The 22,563-nt window shown below is 38.0% G+C and overlaps 1 protein-coding gene across 6 annotated transcripts in view; it reads right to left on the bottom strand.

Annotated features, from left to right (window-relative positions):
* Positions 1-2,482: 2,482 nt before the first annotated feature.
* The window catches only part of SPAG9 (sperm associated antigen 9), a 58,291-nt gene continuing 38,210 nt past the window's right edge, over positions 2,483-22,563 (bottom strand). For 2 of the 6 annotated variants that reach the window (XM_053994477.1, XM_053994481.1), the window contains 22 exons: positions 21,653-21,710; positions 20,958-21,110; positions 20,818-20,869; positions 20,269-20,399; positions 19,074-19,130; positions 18,036-18,209; positions 17,244-17,373; positions 16,898-16,990; positions 16,450-16,617; positions 15,591-15,762; positions 14,326-14,550; positions 13,426-13,621; positions 12,872-12,994; positions 12,250-12,330; positions 11,705-11,772; positions 10,360-10,508; positions 9,156-9,327; positions 8,082-8,195; positions 6,350-6,388; positions 5,312-5,488; positions 4,802-4,939; positions 2,483-2,631 (listed from right to left, as the gene is read on the bottom strand). In XM_053994477.1, coding sequence (XP_053850452.1) covers positions 2,516-2,631; positions 4,802-4,939; positions 5,312-5,488; positions 6,350-6,388; positions 8,082-8,195; positions 9,156-9,327; positions 10,360-10,508; positions 11,705-11,772; positions 12,250-12,330; positions 12,872-12,994; positions 13,426-13,621; positions 14,326-14,550; positions 15,591-15,762; positions 16,450-16,617; positions 16,898-16,990; positions 17,244-17,373; positions 18,036-18,209; positions 19,074-19,130; positions 20,269-20,399; positions 20,818-20,869; positions 20,958-21,110; positions 21,653-21,710 — 2,786 coding nt within the window. In that variant the 3' untranslated portion in view covers positions 2,483-2,515. The remainder of the gene's footprint in view (positions 2,632-4,801; positions 4,940-5,311; positions 5,489-6,349; positions 6,389-8,081; positions 8,196-9,155; positions 9,328-10,359; positions 10,509-11,704; positions 11,773-12,249; positions 12,331-12,871; positions 12,995-13,425; positions 13,622-14,325; positions 14,551-15,590; positions 15,763-16,449; positions 16,618-16,897; positions 16,991-17,243; positions 17,374-18,035; positions 18,210-19,073; positions 19,131-20,268; positions 20,400-20,817; positions 20,870-20,957; positions 21,111-21,652; positions 21,711-22,563) is intronic. The other 4 variants (XM_053994478.1, XM_053994482.1, XM_053994479.1 and 1 more) reach the window with 3 other exon arrangements.

Here is a 22,563-nt window from a genome sequence, read left to right on the forward strand (position 1 = left end):
CAACTACTATCTGCTTTAAAACCCTTCCATTTTTGGACAGAGGCAATCCATCATTCTCTGAAATATTTGCAAGGGCTGGCCCACTCAAGTGACTAAAATGGCACGGTGGGCCAGCTCCATTTGGCAAAAGACCAGGTACACACTTGCCAGGTTGCACTGCTCCAGCTGGAGCAGTAATGTCACTCAGAGAAAACAGCTTGTCTTTAATAACAAATTAAATCCTACAAAGAATCAAGGAACAGAATTGTGCGCTTTTTCTTCTGAGAACATGAGAATGTGACAATCAACCAGTGAGTAAAAAACTTTGGAGATTGTGTTTTCAAAAGAGAAAAAAAAAAATTCAAGAAAACAGCAGGAAAAGCAATGAAACTGCACCACTCACAGTGAAGATTCTACACAACAGTAAATGTTTAAACAGCATTTTTCTTAAGACATCCTGTCCCATTAGTTAATTCAGATGTGTTTCATGTTCAGCATACATGCCTGTAAGTTTGAAATAGGTCTAAGAGTGTTAACTAAGGTTACTTTTGTACAATTGGTATTTCTATAAATTTTAATAAACTTCTAGACTTTATATTTAAGCCAAAGTACTTTAAGAGTGACATTCAAGACGAATATGGAAAGCAAATTATGAACAACATGCTCTCATTGCTTTTGGCATTCTGAAGAAAAAAATACTACCAAGATATTTAATATCTTTAATAAGGATTTTTACTACATAGTTCATGTCCTAAATACATATTTACGAGAGGAACAGCTGTGTACAAAATACGTTGCTTAAAAAGTATTTATACATATAAATCTAACCAATAGACCTGAATGGAGATTTCCTGGTTTATCAGCTATGATATGCATTTTTAAAAGCTGCCTAAATATATATTTACACAATAGACCTCAGCTAAATGTGTTAATTTAAAAAAATTAAGAAAATATATAAACACATGTTTGCCTGATAGACCAGAACTGCTCCTATTGCATAAAAATGTTTAGGCAGTTTTAGAAAAGTGTTTCTATATTTACTCATCTGAAACTGTTCAGTTCTCTCACATAAACAAGTTACTAAATTTCTCTGCTAATCTGAACAGCTCCAGCCTTTTAGGGGTAAATGTTGGATGTTTACTAAAACCCCTAAAAACTTTCACTTTCCAGAGACTAAATTGAAGAGCAAATCTGGGTTTTTAAATCTTCTGAAGTACAGAAATCATGAAGCATTTAACTTAGGTTTGATACTAATGCAGAAATTTTGATGTAAAAGGAAGACAGTCTTAAACGCACATTTATGGTTAAAAAAAAAGATGGTGAGTAGACAGAATGTCAGCCTAATATCAGTCTCCTGACTTCCGGTAATTTTCTTTGTCGTTGTGTTACCTGATAATACTGTTGCTGAATTTTTTATTTTTTTAACTAAATTGGGGTATGGAGCTACAAACAAACAAACAAAAAAACAAACAAACAAACAAACAAAACCCAAACATTTTGTACCTAATTATCTTGAGTTACACTTCCTTTGATGCCTGAGACATCACCTTTACGATCTCACTTGTGCACAATGTGGTTTTTTTCCTGTACACTCTCTGTCTTTTCTCATGCTCTAATTGAGGTCTCCAACCTTCACACATATAGTGAGTGCCTTACGAGTTTGACCAGTTAGGCAGAGAAGATCATTCTAAGTGCTTAGGACATAAGGAGTTAAGAAAAGAACAAAACATATCCCCTGTTTGAGAATTTTACAGTTATTTTTCAATTTATATCAACCTAAGAATACCATTTGGAAATAGAGTTGTCCCATGTCAGGGAGATGGAAAAACATTATGCTCAAAATTGCTCATTACTGAGGGCAGCAGCTCTCAAACTTTAAGGTTCAATAGTGAAAATACGATTTTACTTAAATATTTTCATTTTAATTCCTATAAAGCCTCCTCTTTCCCCCCACAAATTCTGAAGAATGTAACAAATTAAACCGTGTACAATGGATGAGCAAGATTTTCCAGGTTTGGAAACAAAAGCTGAAATAGTTTGCTTTAGCCCAAAAACTGAGTATTTGGATGAGTCTTAATAATCCATCTTCTAATTTGTCCATTTTTTTCATACTCTGGGAATAACTTTGCTGTTTTACCTAATGCATTATAGAGTGAAATGAAGCTCAGTTGGAACAAAGCTGAACTCAAGTGAGACTACCAAAGAAGTGAACACATGAGATTGCTGTGGTACAGTAAAACTGTATCAGCTGCTCACTGTGGTGTGCACACCAGCTGGAGAAACATCTGATTTCCTCACACTGTTCCATTTAACACAGGTGCAGCAAAACAGCACAAGCTAATTCCTGTATAGCTAAAGGTATGACAGGTTTCAATATAAAGTTAAACAGCAAAGAAATGCTTCAACATCATGTTCAAAACATCATGTTGTGAAACAGGTTCACAAAATAAAAAAAAGACATGCAGAAGCATTTTTTTTCTTCCCCCCACCCACCCCCCCCCACCATTTTTAAGGTCTCCAACTGCATCCTACAGTCTCACTCACTGCCATACATGACTTGCCACACTATCAAATGACTCCTCTCAGCTTTGGCTACAGAAGGTTCAAGCGGTAGAGCTTCTCCCAGGAGTTCAGATTCTCCTCCTTCATCACCTGGAACAAAACACCTTTGGTTGAGGCAGCCAATAACCAGAACAGCATCAACACCACATGCAGCAAGAAAAGAAAAACACTAAAAAGAGAGTGTTGCCATATGCTGATATAAAAACATATTAAAGTCTGTGAATGTAAACAGAGTGTGTTGCATAATTATCTCAGAGCCCAGCATTCTGCTGGTGATATTCTTTACTTCTAGCCCAAAAAATAATGGCAGTTTCATAAATATCCATATTCCACATGTTTCATTACTTATAACTCATTAATGTAGAGAAACCTAATCTGCAAGCTACCAGGCAGACTTAGAGATGGTTTTGCCACTAGAAAGTGTTCTGGGACAAACCCAAACATATAAATGCCCTGGGACAAGAGCTGTAATTGAGCACATGTGAAACGACACAACATTCATGTCTATGGTCAACCTTTCCCACTCTTTCCTCCTGTTCCAGTTATTCCAGATTGTCACAACTCTGCCCATGGTGGCAAAGACAGCCTTGAGCATATTCTCCATTATTGCCCTTCAAAAAGAAGAGCAGTTTTGTAGCTGCACCTGAACTCTGGGTGACAGGAGCTGACTGGGACCAAAGGTGACACTGAACTGCACATGAACAGCCAGGATCATCAATCCAGGAGGTCACCTTAATCAGAGGAAACAGGAACTGACCTACACCTTCAGGAAGGTGTCAAATTGAATTTTGGCTTTTGTTCTGGTTAGACTCCTTTGGAGGGCTGAGGGAACTGAACACAGACCAAACCCCCAGAGTTTGCTGGGCTCATGTGGCACTGGCTGGGCTAAGGCAGCACTGGCACTCAGCTCACAGCTTTGCCATCATGCCACAGGGACAGCAAAACGAGCATTTGGAATGTGGCTGTTCCAGCTGCCCTGAGTGACTGCAGCACTTGAGCCCTCACAGCACTGTGGCACAGAACTGTCTCCAGTCCCGTCTCCCACAGAAATCCATCACGGTCATCCCAGGAACCTGCTTGTCATTGATTAGTGGGATGACAGGATTTGGGCTGGCCTTCCTGGGTTTTCCTTTGTAATGGTTTATGTGGGTTGTTTTGCTGTTTGGTTGGTTTTGAAAGACTACAGACAGATTTAGGCAAAAGGTCAAAAGCAGGTCCAAGAGTTGTGACATCTTTTTATGCACTTTTTGTCAAGGTCTCTACAGAATCACAACAGCTCTCACTTTATTTCCCCAAAGAGTTCAATTAAAAAGAAGACAGATGTTTACACAAGAAATCTTTTATGGGCTAGATCATGCAAAAGTGTTATCCAAGAAAAGCAGTGATCAAATATGATAGGCATGCAGAGATAAGTGATCTACTTTATTCTTTCCCACTGAAAAATTAGTAAATTTTACACTGACTATTCTTCACTTAACATGACTTGTTTTCAGTCAGTCTGCCTATTTACATACTAAGGACATGTTTTCCAGCAGTTTGAGACAGAAGATTAACCTGCCAAAGAAAGACTGAAAGCATAAACAGGAAGGTGGTACATGACTCCAAAGCAGAGTTTCAAATAAACCTTCTTACAAAGTCATCCCTGTTATAGATGAGTAATGAGATGATTGGCTCTCACAATTAAGGGGTAAATGTTATGTATATGTTAAGAAAAGTTTTGTAGATGTATAGTTATCTTACTGTAATATGTTCTCCCCCTTGCATTGTTATCATAAGATGGCCTTGGTAGTTGCATTTGGGGAGGGTCAGCTTGTTACTATGGTAACACCTGACCTCCAATCAAGATGTAAGAAAGTGAACTCCACAAAGAAGGAGCCGACTGATAAGACTTTGGGAGGGGCTAGAGGTATAAAAGGCAGAGCATCCATTTTGTAGACAAGCACATGGTGGTTGAGTCCTTTGCTCCCAGTGCTGTATTTTTTTCTTATTTAGTCCTTTTGTTGTATTTTTGTTAAGGTTTAATAAACGTTTGAAATTTTAAAAGTGAGCATCATCTCTCACATCTCAAAAGTCATGGTTTATTGGGAGGAGGAGGAGAAGCTGAAGGTGTGTGACAGAATAAAAATACTTCCAACTCCTGCAGTGTATGGTAAAGACTGTATATACTGACCACACAAATGCACTCACTGCAATTACAGCAGCATTTATTATCTGGTTAATACCCTTTCAGTATGAAGTATTTAAAGCTCAGATTTCTTACCCATTCTGAAGTCAATGTATCCTTCTCCACCGCTTATCACCAACACTGATTTTAAGGGACTCTGGTTGAAGGACTCCTGGGCTTCTTTATCAGCTGTGAGAACTGTTCCACCACTACTCTGAGGGCAAATAACCTGACCTGGGTGAAAAACAGAACACTTTTTTATGCCTTATCTCAGAGTAAAATCTCCTGTGCTTGATCATTAGATGACAATGCCTAAAGCAGTTGAGTGCCTTCTTAACAGACAAGTGATCACTTATCAAAGCACCTTTTTCACAGAAGGAAGCAAAGTCCTTGCTTGTGATCAAGCCCTTTTCCTCCCATTAAACAGGGCCATACTTAGCAATCAGACAAGTCTTGTAATTAAAATACAATACATTGTTTCTGAGAGTACTCTTGCTACCTTAGCCTAAACACTTAGTTAAACAAAGTGAATTAAGGAAAAAACAACAACAACCAAACAAACAAAAAAAAACCCCACCTCTTTTGAAGGTAGTAACAAAACCTCACCTGGTACTGCAACAAAGAATTTCACAGCATCCCGGTGGCCATGGAAGCAGAGCTGTGCATGTGCCATGGAACAGTAGGGGATGAATGTCCCTGGAGTCACTTTGTCACTGTGCTCATCTCCATACACACGGATCACACTCCCCGGACGGTTTCCAGAGCCTGTTGGTGATTTATTGGCTGTAAAAGAAGAGGTTGTTTTCTACTTCAAAACACAAATTGCTGAAGTGGTTATTTGTTAAGAAACCTTATGGTACCATCTAAAAGCTAAAGCCAACTTAGATAAAAATTAAACAGGAGGGCAGCAATGCCAATTCAAGACAGAGCTGGAAAGAAAAAGACTGCATGCTTCGTTATTTTAAGTACATCAGAAAATGGAGCAGGATTCTTATTAGTCTAGCATAAACACCAGATTTCAATATCCTACTTTTGGGAAAAAATAATTTGTGACAGGACTGTATCTTTCATAGAAAGTAAGTACCTCTAATGTGTTTCAGTATGAGCAAATTCCATGTACTTAATTATGTAATTAAAGACAGTTTCATTCCAACTAATCATAATGTATGCACTTGCCATCAAAAATTCTCTAGAAACAGCCACCTATGGGCATGAAAGAGCTACCCTATAATCATTCTACATCTAGATTTTACTGAGAAGTTTTAAAATACATTAAACCAGAGAAGTACTCATGCTAGACATACAAGCCATCTCCATTCCAAAGACTATCAAAGTAGTGAAAGAAACAGTGATTTGTAACAAGACAGCACATGATGTGGATTAATGACAAAGTTATAAGATGTGGTATCACATTGGCTGGAAGAGAAAGTCTGTATGAGAGTTCAGCTGCAACACAGGATGATATGCTAAACTGCTGAGCAGATTGGTGGCCATTTAGCAAACATAAAACTGCTGCAATGCAGTAACTGCAAGTGGAAAAACATTTAGGAACATACAAAGGGTAAATCTATAAGGAGTGGGAAACAGCCTGGAAGTGGCTATTATAAGCCTGAAAATAGGTTTTGGTTCAGGATCTGCACTTACCCCGCAGCCCCAGTAAACGTCCCTGGTGGAGGATTACAGCTAGTGAGAAAGGAGGAAAGGGGAAATGGATAGGTATGACAGCAGAGGAGAAGGATTAATGAGAACCCACCACTCATATTTTGGTTTTTGATAAGGTAGAGCTTAAAATTTTAGCTCCTAAAAAACCCAATAGGTATTTAATTACAGAAGGTTCAATCAAAAGTCACAAAGAACAGCATCTTACTATAGAAGTTTCAATACAAAATAGACCACAAAAGCACTGTCACGTATTTTTATTATTGATTAGCAACATTTCCCCTTTCTCTCTTTCCTTGGCAGGAGGCTCCAGAATAATATAGAATGACTCATGTTTTCAAGTACCCTTTTGGAACATCATCTGCTGCCCTGCTATTAAGACCCAGGGGATTGAGAGATGCCACTGCTCATGCAAGGATGTGACTTTTTTATTACTATTTCTCATCAAGGTTCTCAGCCTCACTATCAGGCTAGCCCCTGAAGGCTGTTCTGACCCACAACCAACCAAAAGAAATGAAACACAACTGAACAGCTTTAATAGGGATTTCTTCATGTTCACTCCTGGTTCAAAACAAACTCATCTGGAAATGTTAAATTAAGCTTGATGCAAATTAAGAGCTATAATTTTTGAAAGCATGATTTAAAGTGTCTCAAAATTCATGACAGGAACTCTGTCCTTCCTTAGTACATTCATGCAAAAAAAAAAGACAGTTACTCAATGGATGAACAATGCGATGGAACAACATGAGAAACAATGCATGTGTTTGCTGATCAACAAAGCAGATACAACATGAAGAGTTTTCACTATTAAATCACCCTAAAACTTCACCTGTTAGACTGCACTATTTTCTAAGTAACAACAGTACAATTAGGACTACCATAGGTCTACATTTTATTTTCTGAAACTTCTGTCCACCTGTTATAACGTTAGTCTCAGGCACAAGTGTTGAGGTTTTTTTTTTATTGTTTAAATGCAATCAATTTACACAGATTCTTCCCAAGCTTTACCTGTTTAAGATTTGATTTGCCCTTGAGCTGTTCTTTTCTCCTGAGATTCAACTGCCCTCAATTAGTTTCAACCTATGACAAGAGTCTGGGGTCTGTTATTAAGCAAAAAGCAGGATCTACATGACTGGAATTTGACCTGGATGTTAATGCCCTGTTTGAATGTATTTACAGTTCCTGTAACTCTGAATGTGTCCTTTAAAGCAGTCTTTGCTACTTCTGTTCCAGTCCTTTATATTCACTTTGTGATGAATTCTCAAGAACTAAAGCAAATCAAATTGTATTATCAACAACAACAACATGCTCAAATCAAAGAAAAATGTATTTTGTGATCATATGGCAATCAAAAATAACATTAGTTAGAAAACTAATGATGTCTTGTATAAGCAATGAACTTCTATCACTGCTGCTAATGCTCAGAACACCTCTAAGGCTTCAAAGTGTCCCTTTGATTCAAGCTAACTCTGCTCAAACAGCAGTACAGAAGATTCTGGAGATGTGTTGTTTTCTCAGGGTAATTGTAACCACATACACAGATATAGGTGCTAAACATCACACAGACCTGATCTGCTACAAACCTGAAAGAGTCAGACCTGGCAGTGAAGCTTTCTATCCATTAGCAAGCACCTGAGTGGTGTTTAATACTCTTTTTTTTTTTTTTTTTTATGCCTACAGCATATTGCACAGTGCTATTCATTGATATTTTACTTACTTTCTGTTAATGGAATGGAGATGATGACACCATTTCCTGTTCCTACCCATAAACGATTACAAGACACCATAAGTGCTGTGATTCTCACAAATGAGAATCCCAGTTTACCAGTACCTAAAAACGAAAGATGCTTTTCATCAAAAATTATAAGCAAGAATAATTTTAGTTCTACAACAGAGAATCTTAAATCCAACTCCCAAATCACACAGACAAGTAATTCCCACCCACTTCTGACAGAAACAAAGTAGAGGAGCACATTTAAGTTGCAAAGATAACCTAGAAGGCTACAGTACAACACTATAATTAAACTGAGATTCTATACTTCAAGAGTCTAACATTAGCTATAAGAAAGCAAAAAAGGTCCTTAATGCTGCACAGTAAAATCTTTTGGGGCTTAGCAGCTTTTAAAACAAGCAAAAAAAAGAGTTTACAGATAAAAGATAGTGGTTTGTAATCCATTAAAATTAATTTCTTATTTGTTAGCATGATGAGGGGAGCAGAAGGCTCGACACCAGCCATTGTGCAATGCACAGCAGTGACTTGTGAAGGATTTCCCAGAGCCTTACCTGTATTTGTTGTGTAATGCATGTGGTCAAACTGCTCTTATACAGATACTAATGAAAAAAATCAGAAAGCTTACTAGGTTCAACAGCAATAAAATTTTCCTATCTCAAGGGGTTTTTTTGAAAAAATAGGCAAGTTTCCAGGCAGGTAATAGATTCTTCCCATTTTTTAGCTATAAAAAAATGTATCAGTATATAAAAAGAGAAAGATTGTAGTGTCTCTATTGGTGCCTGCCCTACTCAACCACCATTTTCCTCATTAGTTATGAGTTTTTAAGGACACTTTACACACCAGGTAAGGTCAACAGACTGTAACAGATGACCCATCACCCCCATCACGCTTCACAGACTGACTTAGGCTTCTACTTCCAGATTCAAGTTTGCCCAAACTGATTTTAACCGGCCTTTCCACCCACCTTTACCCCAAATCTGCAGTGAGAACTGCCTGATCTCTAGCAGGAAAAGAAAGCTGCAGACAGCAAGAACACACCAGTTTTTCCTGGGAACTTACCAAGCATTTTGCTTACATAGGGCTCAATGTCCACATCCTGCAGGTGCTGGTAAGTGTGGGCATGGTAGAGGCGCAGGGTGGAGTCCAGGCGGATGGACACCCACACCCCATCCCCCACCCATGCCAGCTGCCTCACTTGGCTCTCCCTCCTTGGGTGGGCATCAAAGGACTTCTATGAAACATTGGGGTTCAAATCAGAAAGTAAAACAAAGGGAAGAGTAAGAAAGGTTTCTCTGTAACTCTCATACAGTCTAAACTGGCAATTTTCAATCAAGCATAACCCTCTGATTTGCAAGATCACAGACAGTGTTTAGCTCAGTTACAAATAGCTCTAAAATCCCCGAGTGTGATCTCAAAGCTGTAATTTCTTACTCGGTCTTCATTTACATATCTAATCCCAGCCTGCTCCAGCTTCTGTCTCCCTTGAACCTGGAGCCATTTTGGAGCCATTTTTGTGCCACAGCACAAAGTACATGTGCCCAAAAAGTGTCTTTCTTCCTTGTTCCATCATGACTGACTCATAAACAACCTCACCTGTGCGAAGTACACACTGTCCACCAGCAAAACAATCCATTTCACTTTTATATGAACTTCATTTCAGTTTTCCCATATATATTTATAGTCTTCTTCACAAAAGCAGGTTATTATTGGGTGATTGATATTTTCAGAAGAGCTGAGCAGTCACCCTCCAAGGCCTGGCCCATGCCTCAGGCCAATTAGCAGGAGGCTGAAGCACTTATATTGCTCAAGGCTTGCAGAAACCTCAGCCACTTTCTGCTCTTAAGATGACAGACTAAACACTGCAGATAAAACATTAGCTCACACACCTTGCATAAACTATTCTCTAACTGGAAGGAGAGTACATTCCAAATTAACACTTACAAACCTCTGCACATGGGTGGAGAACAAAATGAGGCACACAGAATAAGCTGGGAACTGGCCTTACAGCCCCTGCTCTGCACAAGGATTTCCAATTTCTGGCCAGCCAAAAGTGGAGAACTAAATCTCCCAAAAACTGGTTTCAGTAAGTGAGAACTGTCTCATCATAGTGTTAAGTCTTCCAAAACAACTATTTCATAAAACAAATTTGCTAGGTAGCCGGTTTCCGTACTGATGAAAACAGATGTTTCTGGAGTTACTCTGGAGTCTGAGCTGCAGCATTAAAACATAACACTTAATTATTTTAATCACCATTGGAACTTACCTCTATTTTCATGGCCTTTGGTTGAACAACATAGATTTTGTTCCTGTAGCCACACCAGACCTTGTCATGTACCACTGTCATGCACCGGATGGAGTGGTGTGGCCGGCCCAGGTCCAGGAGGTGATAGTTTGACAAATCCCACTGACCATCTGCAAAAACAGGAAGAAAAAAAAGTAAAACTCACAGGAACCTGTGTATAGTTTAAGGAAAATTTAGAAGTACAAGCAACTATGTTAAAAGTCTAATTTTTTTAAAGCATTGTAATAATCTGGGTAAATCTGTACAAGTTTATGGCTAGGCTCCTCATTAAAAGAACAGCAACTAACATCCCAAAAGCTACCTGTTTTAAAAAATAAAGATGTACAATGATTCAAGTTAAAAATCCAGCAAAACATTTTTAAATCAGCAGGTTACCCCTGTGCTACAGGCTCTGCTTGACTAGGACCAGTACCTGTGAAAACAAACAGCTTCCCACACAGCACCAGGCACCTGCTGCTTGGCTGAACATAGAAGTGTTGGCCAGTGCAGATTTTTTTAAAATATGCTGCAAGATCTTAAAAAAGGCACCTGAAATCTACTAAAAGCATACTAAATTTTGTCATTCAACACCAATTAAAATTCTTCTGTAGACTGAATTAAGGCCACAGATCAATGACATTCACTAGAGAGGCTTTTAAAACCACTGCAGTGAGTTTTAAAAAAATAAACAAAACAAAACCACTAAAAACAACTTCATCCTAGCTGCATCTTTTCCAGTATTTGCATTAGTGTTGTGCAACTTTTAAAATTCTTTTAAATGCTGAGCACAAGGATTTAAGCATCACAAGGGAAAGATGAAAGAATAGGGTGGAAAAACAAGCTAATAGGTAAGTTCCAGTTGCTCATAGTAAGACCTTCCCCACCAGGTCCTATTTCTGGAGGCTGTAGAATGGAGCTGGTTCAGAAGCAGTTTGGGCAGAAATTCTGAAGGGATGCTTACAAAATTCTCATTGAAGTACTTGCCCAAAGACAATTTTTATCACTAATAAAACAGAAGACATTATTATTGAGCATAATGAAAATGCAAGAGAGATGATGATCAAAGCAGACTTTCAGATGGCTTTTTCCTATTTAGCAGATCTATCCCATTCTCCATTTCAGAGTAAGAAAATACTCCATGAATACACCACAAAAGTGCAAAAACAGAACTTGAATCTGCAACTGAAATAACAAGAAATATTTCTCATGACAACCCAGAAAAAGGTCATTGGGGAATACATTATCAAAACATTACTTGTAAATGGCACATTTCTTTCCTGACTACTGTTAAAAATTCCCCGGTTTCCAGATGCAACAGAATCCTTACCAACTCCCCGGTGAAAGATCGCAAGCGTCCCATCTGCCAGTGCAACCAAGACTATTCCTTTGACATGTCTGAGGAAAAAGGAGGCACAACAACACACTCTGTTAGACTGCTCTGCTCAGAAGGCAAATTTAAAACTAGCTATAAGCATTTCATATTTCAGCATATATTTTACAGTCATTTTTTATTAGCCCCAGTGTTTTGATTTCTACAATATAGCTCAAGAGAAGGGATGTAACAAGGGATCAAAATCCAGTTCAGAGAGATTGAAATATATCTGGTTACAATGCCTGAAGAAAACAGCAAAAATAGCAACGTATAACTGTTTTGCATAGCTACAGCTCATCCTTTGGCCTATGTACTTCCAACAGGTACAAGATTCATTTTATTTTCCTTACTCCCCAGAAGTTTTCATTGTCCCTCAAAGAGCGTGCAGGCAGTTACGGCAACTGACATTCCCAATATCTGAGAAGGAAATATAAAACTACTTTGGAAAGTATTTTAACAGAAATTCATTATGATTCACAAGACATTCTTTAAGGACTTACACAATACTGAGAATAGAATCTTTAAGTTTAATGGCATGAACACATTTCCTCCATTGGGCCACTGACGAATGAACATACAGGCTGCAAAGACAAATCAGGAGGGATTAAAAGCACTACCAGACAAAAACAACCACAAGCAAAACTCTTATAAACTGAAATCCACAATCAAAGGGAAGGCAAGTTTTCATCTTCCACTGGAAATTATGTATACACTGAAAGGAAGAACTACATGAGCAGCAGAATGGCTTTTTCAGAGGCCTAAAGCATTACAAACTCCCTTGTGGATCCATCTGCAGTAAAAATTACAATACGTTTTTCTAGCATACTAAAATATTGAAAATTATGTAATTAACAGACCACAACAATTTCTTTGAATACAAAAAAAATCTAGAACTTCTCTGCAGAAGTGTTATCTAACAAAAAAGGACTTGCTAACCACCTACAATACTTCATTTGAATTCTGCAATGCCTAAAAACTGCAGCAAAGCATTCAAGGTTTTGGCTCTCTTGAGATCATCCTGTGCTTAATCTTGACTCGAGACGGTTATCAAGCCTGTGGGCACAAGAAGCAAGTTTAAAGTAATTATTATAAATAAATATAACAAGATTAGTACTTCCTTACCATCCATTCTGTGCTCCAAGCCACATGGTCGGTAAAAGGCTACTCATTTTCTGTGCTTCTTCTCTCACTAGATCTTGCTCATTTGGCAGAACTGCAACATCCTTATATAATTCTGACTCAGTACTAGAAAAAAACACCAGTTAAAATACATTTAATGAACTGCACAGATTACTCAGGCTGTAAGCCATGTGTTTACCTCACTACTAAGAGTTCCTACACTGGCTTTTGGAGTACATGAGATGCTTAAAAACACAGTAACCACACATGAAAGTACAATACAGATGAAAACCTCAATAACCATGAATTTCTTCAAGTGGACATCTATTTTTACAGGGAAAACTAGATTCCATTCAAACCTGTCAGTATTATTACCTCTGGGGAATGGCAGAAGAGAGTCACAAAGCACAGTCTTGTACCAAGACTACTTATATAAACCTCAACACACTTAAAAAGGAAAAAAAAGTAGTCATTTTGTCTCCATGCTATGTGCCTACGAACATTATACTTCTTTTGTTAAATACATTTTAAGAGGTATAAGGACTGTGACTAGGTACTTAGGCTGATACACTGGAGATGCCTCCATTGTATGCTGCACTCCCAAGGGATCTGTAAAGACATGCTCTGTGTAGACTCCAGTTTGTGCACTATCAGCTGTATCTTCTCCTGTCCCTGCATTGACTTCTGTTGCTTCTGTTGCCTCCTCTGCCGTTGGAATGTTCTCATCTACTGAATTATTTTCAGCTGCAATATCTATGAAATAAACAAATTTGAAAAACTTTTTAACAACTGCGATAGAATTTGCTATTGTTTAAAACAGCCAGAACTCAATACTTAAAACTAAAATGAATAGCTGTTATAGCCAGACAGTTACAATCTCCACATCAGAATCAAAAAACATCACACCAGAAATGCCCAAATTTTAGCAGGTTGCACTGTATAAACAAATGTCAAATGAACTTTTAAGTATCAACCCAGTGACTGATGGCTCAGACTGGCCATTAAATTATTAACTAGGACAGCAGTAAACAAGGCCAACCAGCACGTGTCCATTGACAATCATATCACCATACAGCTCTGCAGGCCATATGACAAAAAAAAAAAAAGTATTAATGTCTATGAAATAATCAGTTTCGCTTAAATCTCTATTAAGACTTGACAAAATCCAAGGCATTTATTTTAGTCACTCTCTGACAACATCTGCATTTCAAATACTACATTAAAATCTCTCTCTAGAGCAGAAACAAGAATTCTCTCAAAAGTACCTGCAAAAAGCAGCCGCCAATTCCCATTTCATGTCACCTTCACCACTTTTTCAGCTACAATTTACAGATTTACAGAGAGTTTATGTTATCACAGCTTACACACTGTTAACCTCAGCAGTTGCACCACTTATTTCCAGCTGCATCTTGAGGTGCTTGGCCAGCCCTGACACACCTGCAATGTTTATCACATACCTGACTGTTTCTCTGCCACAGGGGAGGCCCCATTGGTGTCGTGGGCACCAGGAGCCCCCATGAGACCCTCAGCAGTGCATCCCACCACAGTGATGCCCCCCAGCAGGCTGTCGGTCTCAGCAGAGCTGTTGCTGGTCATACTGCCACACAAGGAGGATTTGTCCACTTGGCTGGAATCTGCTTCCTGGGACCCTTCTCCTGCAGGGTAGTCTGTTTCCCTTGCCCCTGAAAGAGATTAAACTCAGAATTACATAATATCCTGAGCTTTAAGGGACCCACAAAGATCCAGTCCAACTCCTGGCCCTGCACAGATACCCAGAATTCCCACCCTTTGTCTCAGAGCATTATCCAAACATTCCTGGAGCTCTGGCAGCCTTGGTGCCATGACCACTGCCCTGGGGAGCCCTATCAGTGCCCCACCACCCCCTGGGGATGAATCTTTTCCTGATATCCAGCCTAAACCTCCCCTGACACAACTTCAGGTCATTCCCTTGGACCCTGTCACTGGGTGTTTTTCATAGGGATAAAGGTGAATCACTCCTCTATCTAATAACTAAGCTTCAAACTCAATGAGCTCTCCAGAGATTAAACATGCAGGCAGCCCCTGTCTACAAGGTTAGTTTCAAATAATCAGCAAATGTGGAAGATGCTGTCACAAAGTTCACAAAACAAATGCAAGATCACTGTATTTCAATCTGTAACTTTCCAAATAGTTTATTTCCATTTTAATTATATCTTCTTCTAAAATCATAATTTCATAACAGTGCAGGTACACAAGGGCACCTCTATATCTTTATGAAGAATTTAGGTGCAATAGATCCTTGGTTCTGGAAGAAAAACCATTTTTCTCATGTCCAATCCTCTTATACTTTCAAGACTTAAAATACACTCAAATGCAACAAGGATTCCCTCTGCAGGGAGCTCCAAGACTTGTTGTTTATCTTCAAGAGGCTGAAGAAGTCAAAAAAGCAGCAAACACAAATATCAACACTGTTGCAGAGTTTATAGTACATTAAACAAAACAGTTCCCCTTGGCTGCTGACATCTCTCAGATTTTCAGTCCATTTAAGTCAACAGCCAACTAAAGAGTGAAACAGTAGGGTAGAAAGGCAATAGTTAAATGTACAACTAATCACTTTCTTACTGCTCTGTTACAGTAACTTTTTATCATACTAAATAACAAATCTGTGGGTTTTCATTGCATAAGAAAAGCTGAATAAGAATCAGTTAATAAAAGCAGGAGCTGAACCAGCCCAAGTGTTTACCTGGCACACTAGCAATACAAAGTACGTGAGAATTGCAAACAATGAAACTGTCCAGAATATTCCCCGGTTGGTTTGCATCAATAATGATAACTTTTGTAGCAGAATGTGTGCTAGTACAAATCCAAACTAGACTGGATAATTCTTCCTGGTGTTTCAGTTCCTTTTGCTGATCCTGAAGGAGAACAAAGGCAGAAATGAACAACAGAAAGGGAGACAAGAATAGAATTATTACCTTTGATCTTCTATGGTCTTACTTTTTCACCTACAGAAATACACATAAATATGTGGGAAGTTAAATATCTTCAATTCCATTGTAAAACTACACATAGTTACTTGTTCTTTATGCATCTGAAATATAAAGCTCCCTCATATTTCATACTTCTATTAAAAATACATAAAATATTATAATTACACTGCATAATTATACAGTTAGACCAGTATAAAATAAAAACACTATTGACATGCCAACTGCCATACTCAGTATCACGACAGGTTAATGTGATATCCCAAAACACTTGAAAATTCAGACTGTTTTTATGCCCTTAATATGAATTCCAGTCATGGCAGTTAGAACATAAACAGGTCTGACACAAATGGTTTTTAAAGGAAGCAGCACTGGTATAAGCAGTACATCATTTTGATGTAAAATTTATTTGCCCTTGAGATTTGCCAGCAAGGGAAGATTGAAAAGTATTTAATAGTTGGATTCAATAACCCAAACATCCTGGGCTAATGACTAACCAAGAAAACTCTACTTGTTACCAATGAACCTGATTAGAAAATACTTTAGTACTCTACAGTTACACAGTAAAGGTGTATAACTATATAATTTATTAAATGTGCCTTGCAGTGACCTTACCTTGAGCTCCTGGTCTAGTTTATCTAAGCTACTCTGGGATCCTGTTTGCTGCTTGTTGCCATCTGCATCCACACCAGTCACATCATTGTAGAACACACTGGCACCAACCACAGACCCTCCATCTCGTGTCTTCCCTCCTGACAGGTTCACCCCTACAGCACACCACAGCTTGGGAGAAAAAGAAATGTTTTGCTTGAATCTCAAACTAAAAAAAAGAGACACAAGCATTGTTAAATATGCTAAGTGATATCAACATTATTATATATCCAGAGTCCATTTTAAGTTATTAATTACAATTAAAATCATATACATTTTACTGAGACAAATTCTTCTTCATTATGTTTTAAAAATAAACAACTTATTTGAAAAATAATGTAATTGAGTCCAAAACAAAAATATTCAAGCTATAGTTTGCACAACTCTCTTATCATCACTGGAAACATTCTACCTTCATAGAGGTATCCTTCTCATCCAAAGGTCTCAGGTAAACAGGTACAGGCAAGTTCTTCATCTTATTTTCACCCTGTCCACCATTTGCCACCTAGGTAAAAAACCAAACAAACAAACTGGAAAAATTTACCTTTAAAAGAGGTTTACAATCTTTGGAATCAGTTGCTCAGAATTTATTAAACACAATTAAGAGTTTTGCATTGTTGTCTCCTTTAGAAAGATTCTTTACTGCTAAGTTCAACAAAAAAAAAGCTGGAATCACTCAAACACAAGCTGTGAAATCATACCCTATTCAAATGCAACAAAACATGAAGCTGTTACCATTACACTTGAAAACATCATACCTGTTTGTACTTCTGAGGTAGACTCCAGCCAAAAGCCTGCACTCTGCCATCCTCCTTCTGGACATGAGCTTTCACCTGGCGGTACTGCTCCCTCTTCTGCTCCCGGCGTGAGGCTAAACTAGCTTCAGTTCTGGGCAAGAATAAGGATTGAGGAACTTCTTACTTATGCTCTTTAGAATCTCTTGTGCAATGGGAATTGCTGTTAAACTCAATAACCAAGATCACTGGAAGCACTGGGTTACCAAGGATATCCCTAGGGTTTTTTACCTATCAAAACACCAGGTTCCCCATGGGCTGTTTTTAAAAGATTAGGGAAAAAAGGCAAAACTAGAAAGTCTATTGCCAGCATCCTTAAAAGAAATTATCTTGGGTTGTGTAGCTCTAATAGAAGCTTTAAAAATTGTAACTCACAAGGACATATTGCCAAAACAAAGCACAGGAGAAAAAAAAATTACAGATTCTTGTTAGCCTGACTCTTAAGTGAACCTTAAGTACCTGTACCGTTATTGCTCAGCTACAGAATTTTCATATAAAAGTGTACCAAGTGTTGCCTCCTGTGCCTAAATGCACTTTCTTGAAAGGCAGTGGTATTTACCAAGTAGAATATTTCAGCCAGGTGCTCAAAGTATTCACCCACTGCTGTACATTTCACTCTGCACTATCTTGAATCCTTATGAATCAACACTCACTTCAGGAGATTATACTTTACTTAGCAGCATGCTAGTAATCTCAGAGGACTAAAAGAGTAAACACTTGATAAAGCATATCTACTATAAAACTAAAATGTCTTACTCTTCACTGAGGAATTCAAAGGCTTTAGATTTGTCACTGGGTAATTGAGATAAGGTGCTGCTTCTTTTCTTGACTGATGGAGTAATGTGCGAGGTTGGAGCATTATATTTAACATTGACAGGAGGTTCTGGTTTCTTTGCTGTATTGCTGGATGAACTGAAGAGCCTGCTAAAACTAGAAGAAGAGAAAAAGACAAGAGTCAAGATTTGTCAGATATATCCAAATTTGACTATGCAGGCAAAACACAGCATATGCCAGCCTGCTCAAGACAGTTAAAGTAAGAAACTGGAGCCCAACATAGCAGCAGCCACCACACACTCAGCAACACACTCAAAGCACAAAAACTCATGTCTGTAAGAAAAATTCTTAAAGGATTATTATCCCATTTATCAAATTCAATGGGAACTTTACCTTGAATTAACATCTACAGGCAAACAACAAAATTAGGATGTGAACATCACACCTGGAAGACAGTTCTATGAAGGACATTAGGAGATGCAGAGAGCATTTTAAAAAACCCACTATTTCTATGCAACAAGATAAAACAGTTATCAGCAAATCACAACATCCAAATATTATTTGACAAACATCTTGTTGAGAAGAACACTGGTTTAGATTTAAAGAGCTTGAAGTCAGAAAGGAGAATGTAACAATCAGTAAGCTGTACTTCACAGAGGGAAAAGAAGCTGAAATAAATGCAACCCCCACGTGATATTCAGGTTTCTACTTGTCATCATAAAAATGAATCTGGAAAAAATGTTCAGGACAAGAATCTGGTGTATATTCAGCTAGGAAAAAAATTCCAGCACTTCAGCATTTAACTTCACAAAGTGCACCGCCACTCACTGCATGCTGCAGCTTACAATACATTTTGACTTCCAGAGCAGTCTTACCGAGTTGGCATGCTGGGCAACAAGAGGAGAAACGTTAAGACAGCTTCATCTGCCAAAAAATAATTAGCTAACATACACAAATGTGCCAGCTAATTGGTTAGGGTCTTTATTTATTTCTGCCAGTAAGTTTTGCTTCTATACTTACAATTGCCAAATGCTTGATCTTTTCTTCTCTTGCATGGCTGGATTTTCTCTGGATGCTCTACAAGAAATTAATTCCAAGTTTACTGAGTAAGCAACAACTAAAAAAGGAAAAGTAATGGAACAGTGTTTAACTCTTATTTTTTAAAAAAGGATAATATCTTGAAAATAACAAAGCCTGTTTTTTCACATTACTGCTTCTTTACTGATCAGAGCACAATATTGAAATTCCCACTACAGGAAATAAAGTTACATAATAAATTTAATCCACATTTCTTTGCATCCTAAACAAACTGGCAACTTTTCTGACAGACAAGTCTGCATGACACTTTGTAATGAAAAAAAGCTTGAAGAAAGCAGCAAACCATTTTAAATTATTCTGCCCCCTATTTAATATTTTAACCATTGTTTTTTGTTTTAAAGCCTATTAATCTTCAATACATCAGTAAATAATTGATAAAGTGAGTGTTCCCATAGACATAGATAAGAGATAGGAGAGGATTTCTACAGCAGATAATAGCTACAGAAGAACAAGCCATGGCTGTTGGGAATGTACATTTTTCTCCCAAAGGGTCACAGGCATGAGGACAATGGGAACAATTACATGTCACTGCTGTCCATGGCCAGCAGGCAGCACCACAGCCTCTGGTACCTATGGTCAGGGACAAGGATGAGCTGGGCTGAGGTCTGAGGCAGAGGTCTGAGGTCTGAACCATACCTTCCAAACAACTGAATATTCAGGATACAAATGAGACCAAATCACTATCTTTATTGCTTATATTTAACATGCCTTGCACAACTTTAAACTGTTTTACCCTGAACAACCCAAGTCTTTCCAAAGGAATTATGCTCAGTCTGAAGACAACATTATCCCTATTTTGACATCACAAGGTATGTATACGCACAGTGTAATTTTTAATGCCCACCAGATTAATGTTATTTACAATCACCAACTTTTGTAACTGTTCAGAATAAGCATCCCTGGAAAAAATGTGTATATTTCACATCATATGAAGTTAACACATTTTCACTGACGTCCTGCCAAGAACCATTCTGACAAATTATATGCCATAACTTAAAATCAATGATCCTTGTGGGCATGAGGAAACAAGCAGAAGGCAATGAACCTGCTGACTAGATCACTCAGCATCTAAAAATCACAAGGAGCTCTGTCAAAGATTCTATAAGAGCCTTTTCACCTTATCATCTCAGTCCATCGGACAGCCTCCTGCAGTTCCATCAGCCTCTCCTTGTACTGGTTCCTCTCCATCAGCACTCGGGCCATTTCCACACGTGTGAAGCGTTTCCGCTGGGCCGTGGGGACATCGTTCTGGGCATACAAGTTAACAAACATGGCAGGGACAAAGGAGCACCACAGGGCCCTGCAGAGCCACCCTCTGCCTCCTGATAACAGCCAGGCTAGGGCACAATTCCAGATTTCAAATAGTTTGGGGCTTTCAAAATCTGGGTTTTACCTTCCTCTCCTCCTATCCTTTGTATGCAATATAATGTGAATGAAAACAGCTCTTCAAAAAAAGAGTGTGGTAACAGTGGGCAGAGAGGAAAGCAAGCAAACTAATCACTGTCAATTTAAGTTTACTTGTGCTCTTTAGATCTTCTGTCATTTCTATACAGGGAGGAACTTTACCACTACTTATTAAGCCATAAGTTTTAGTAGCACTCACTAAACACACAGACTTCTAATGTCCCATTGAATTACACACACAAAACCACACATATACACCTACATCATCATCCTCTTTAGCCTTCTGTCTTGCTTCTTCTGCTTCTGCACGAGCTCTAAATAGAAAATAAAAAACAGCTGTAATAAATACCACAGTAGAGTTTTTCTTCTTTTCCTTTTTTACAACCATGGAATTAAACTTACTTTCTCAGCTCTTCTTCCAGTTCTTTATTCTTCTCTTCAAGCTTTAGTTTTGCTTGTTTTACAGCCTCTAATTCACCTTGTAGTACATCCTTTTCACAGGTCAATTCATCCACCTTGGCTATTAAATCATTTTTCACAACATTCAGTGCATTTCTACACAAACATTGAAAACATATAGGTACAAGGATAGCCATGGTCACACAGTTCAGCTTCAGCCTGGTTTTATTTTTAAAGACCTACACATTTTTTACACAGAGCTGCTGTAAAAAGATACCGTTTTCTTAGAGGTCAAACCACCTACCCCCAAATCTCTAACATTCAAACATATTCACATTCTCTCTATTAGAAAAAAGTACTGATAAATCAGTTTGCTTTGAATAAATCCCTCAACAGTGCTCCAGTGGATTTGCCTCTGCACTTAAAGTTGTGTTTCTGACATGGAGTTGATTTCCTCAGGACACAGCACTGCATTTTTTGGAGTCTTACAAGGATAAAAGCAGACTTTTCTTATTAGGTACTTAATTTCTAGAAGAAGACCAACTCAGAGAAATACACCTACAAATTCAAAATAATCACACCCTCATTACTCTTAGAACTGAAAGCACATTTGTATAGCTTCAATACTATATCAGGATATTGAAGATATAATGGAATAACAGGAAGTCAGTATTTTTTACATAAACATTCTCACTTACTTTGTCTCCAGCAGCTGAGTGTTTTCCAAAATAAGGTTTTCAACCTCACGCCCCATTCCTTTCCAAAGGAAACAAACACATGAAATTAGCAAATAAAATGGATGTTTTTACAAAACTTATGTTTTGCCATTGTCTAAAGTCAAATGAATTTTATGTATGACAAACTTGTTAGAAGAACTGTGAGCTATCTGAAGTTTCATGTCCAACCTACCTTCTACAATTAGCTTTCCCTCCCACCTTCTCCCAGCCTGACTTCAGTTAAAAAAGCCCAAAGACATCCCTAACTAAACACAGGCCAGTGCTGCTACTCTGTATATTTAGATGATGTTACAGTACTAAGTCAAAAACCAAACACAGCATATGTTGCAGAAATATTAGAGCACAAAATGTTCCGTTTAAAATGCTCAACTATCTTTTACATCATGATCATTAATGCTTTTTGATCTTTTATAAACAGATTGTTATATGCCAAAGTGTATCAGTTATAGACACAAGACATGCTGAATAAAGTTCAGATTGTGAAAGCCCTGCAGATTTCCCCAGAGCAAATGATACCTTACCAAAGAAATTATGGTCTTTAAAGCCCATGCATTCCATGTAGAGCACAAACAAGAACAAGAAACATTTCATGTGAGGTGGAGTATGAGCGAGGAGAAATAAAAAATTAAGACATAGGAAGTAAGAGTGAATTAAAACAAAGCCACCACCAAAAATCTGAAGTGGGATGTGATGTGATTAGAAGCAGGATTTATACAGAAGACTGATGTTGAAGAATTTAAGTTTGTCACAACCATTTCCATTGGTTAAACCTCTTATAAGAATCAGTAACTTAATAAAAGTCTCTCATTTTCTATGAAATAATTTAGAAGCACAGTCCTTGGAAGAAATTCTAAGCCATTCAGAAGTTTCCA

Source organism: Vidua macroura, chromosome 19 (genome assembly GCF_024509145.1).
Source record: "Vidua macroura isolate BioBank_ID:100142 chromosome 19, ASM2450914v1, whole genome shotgun sequence".
In the NCBI taxonomy this organism is placed as follows: domain Eukaryota; kingdom Metazoa; phylum Chordata; class Aves; order Passeriformes; family Viduidae; genus Vidua; species Vidua macroura.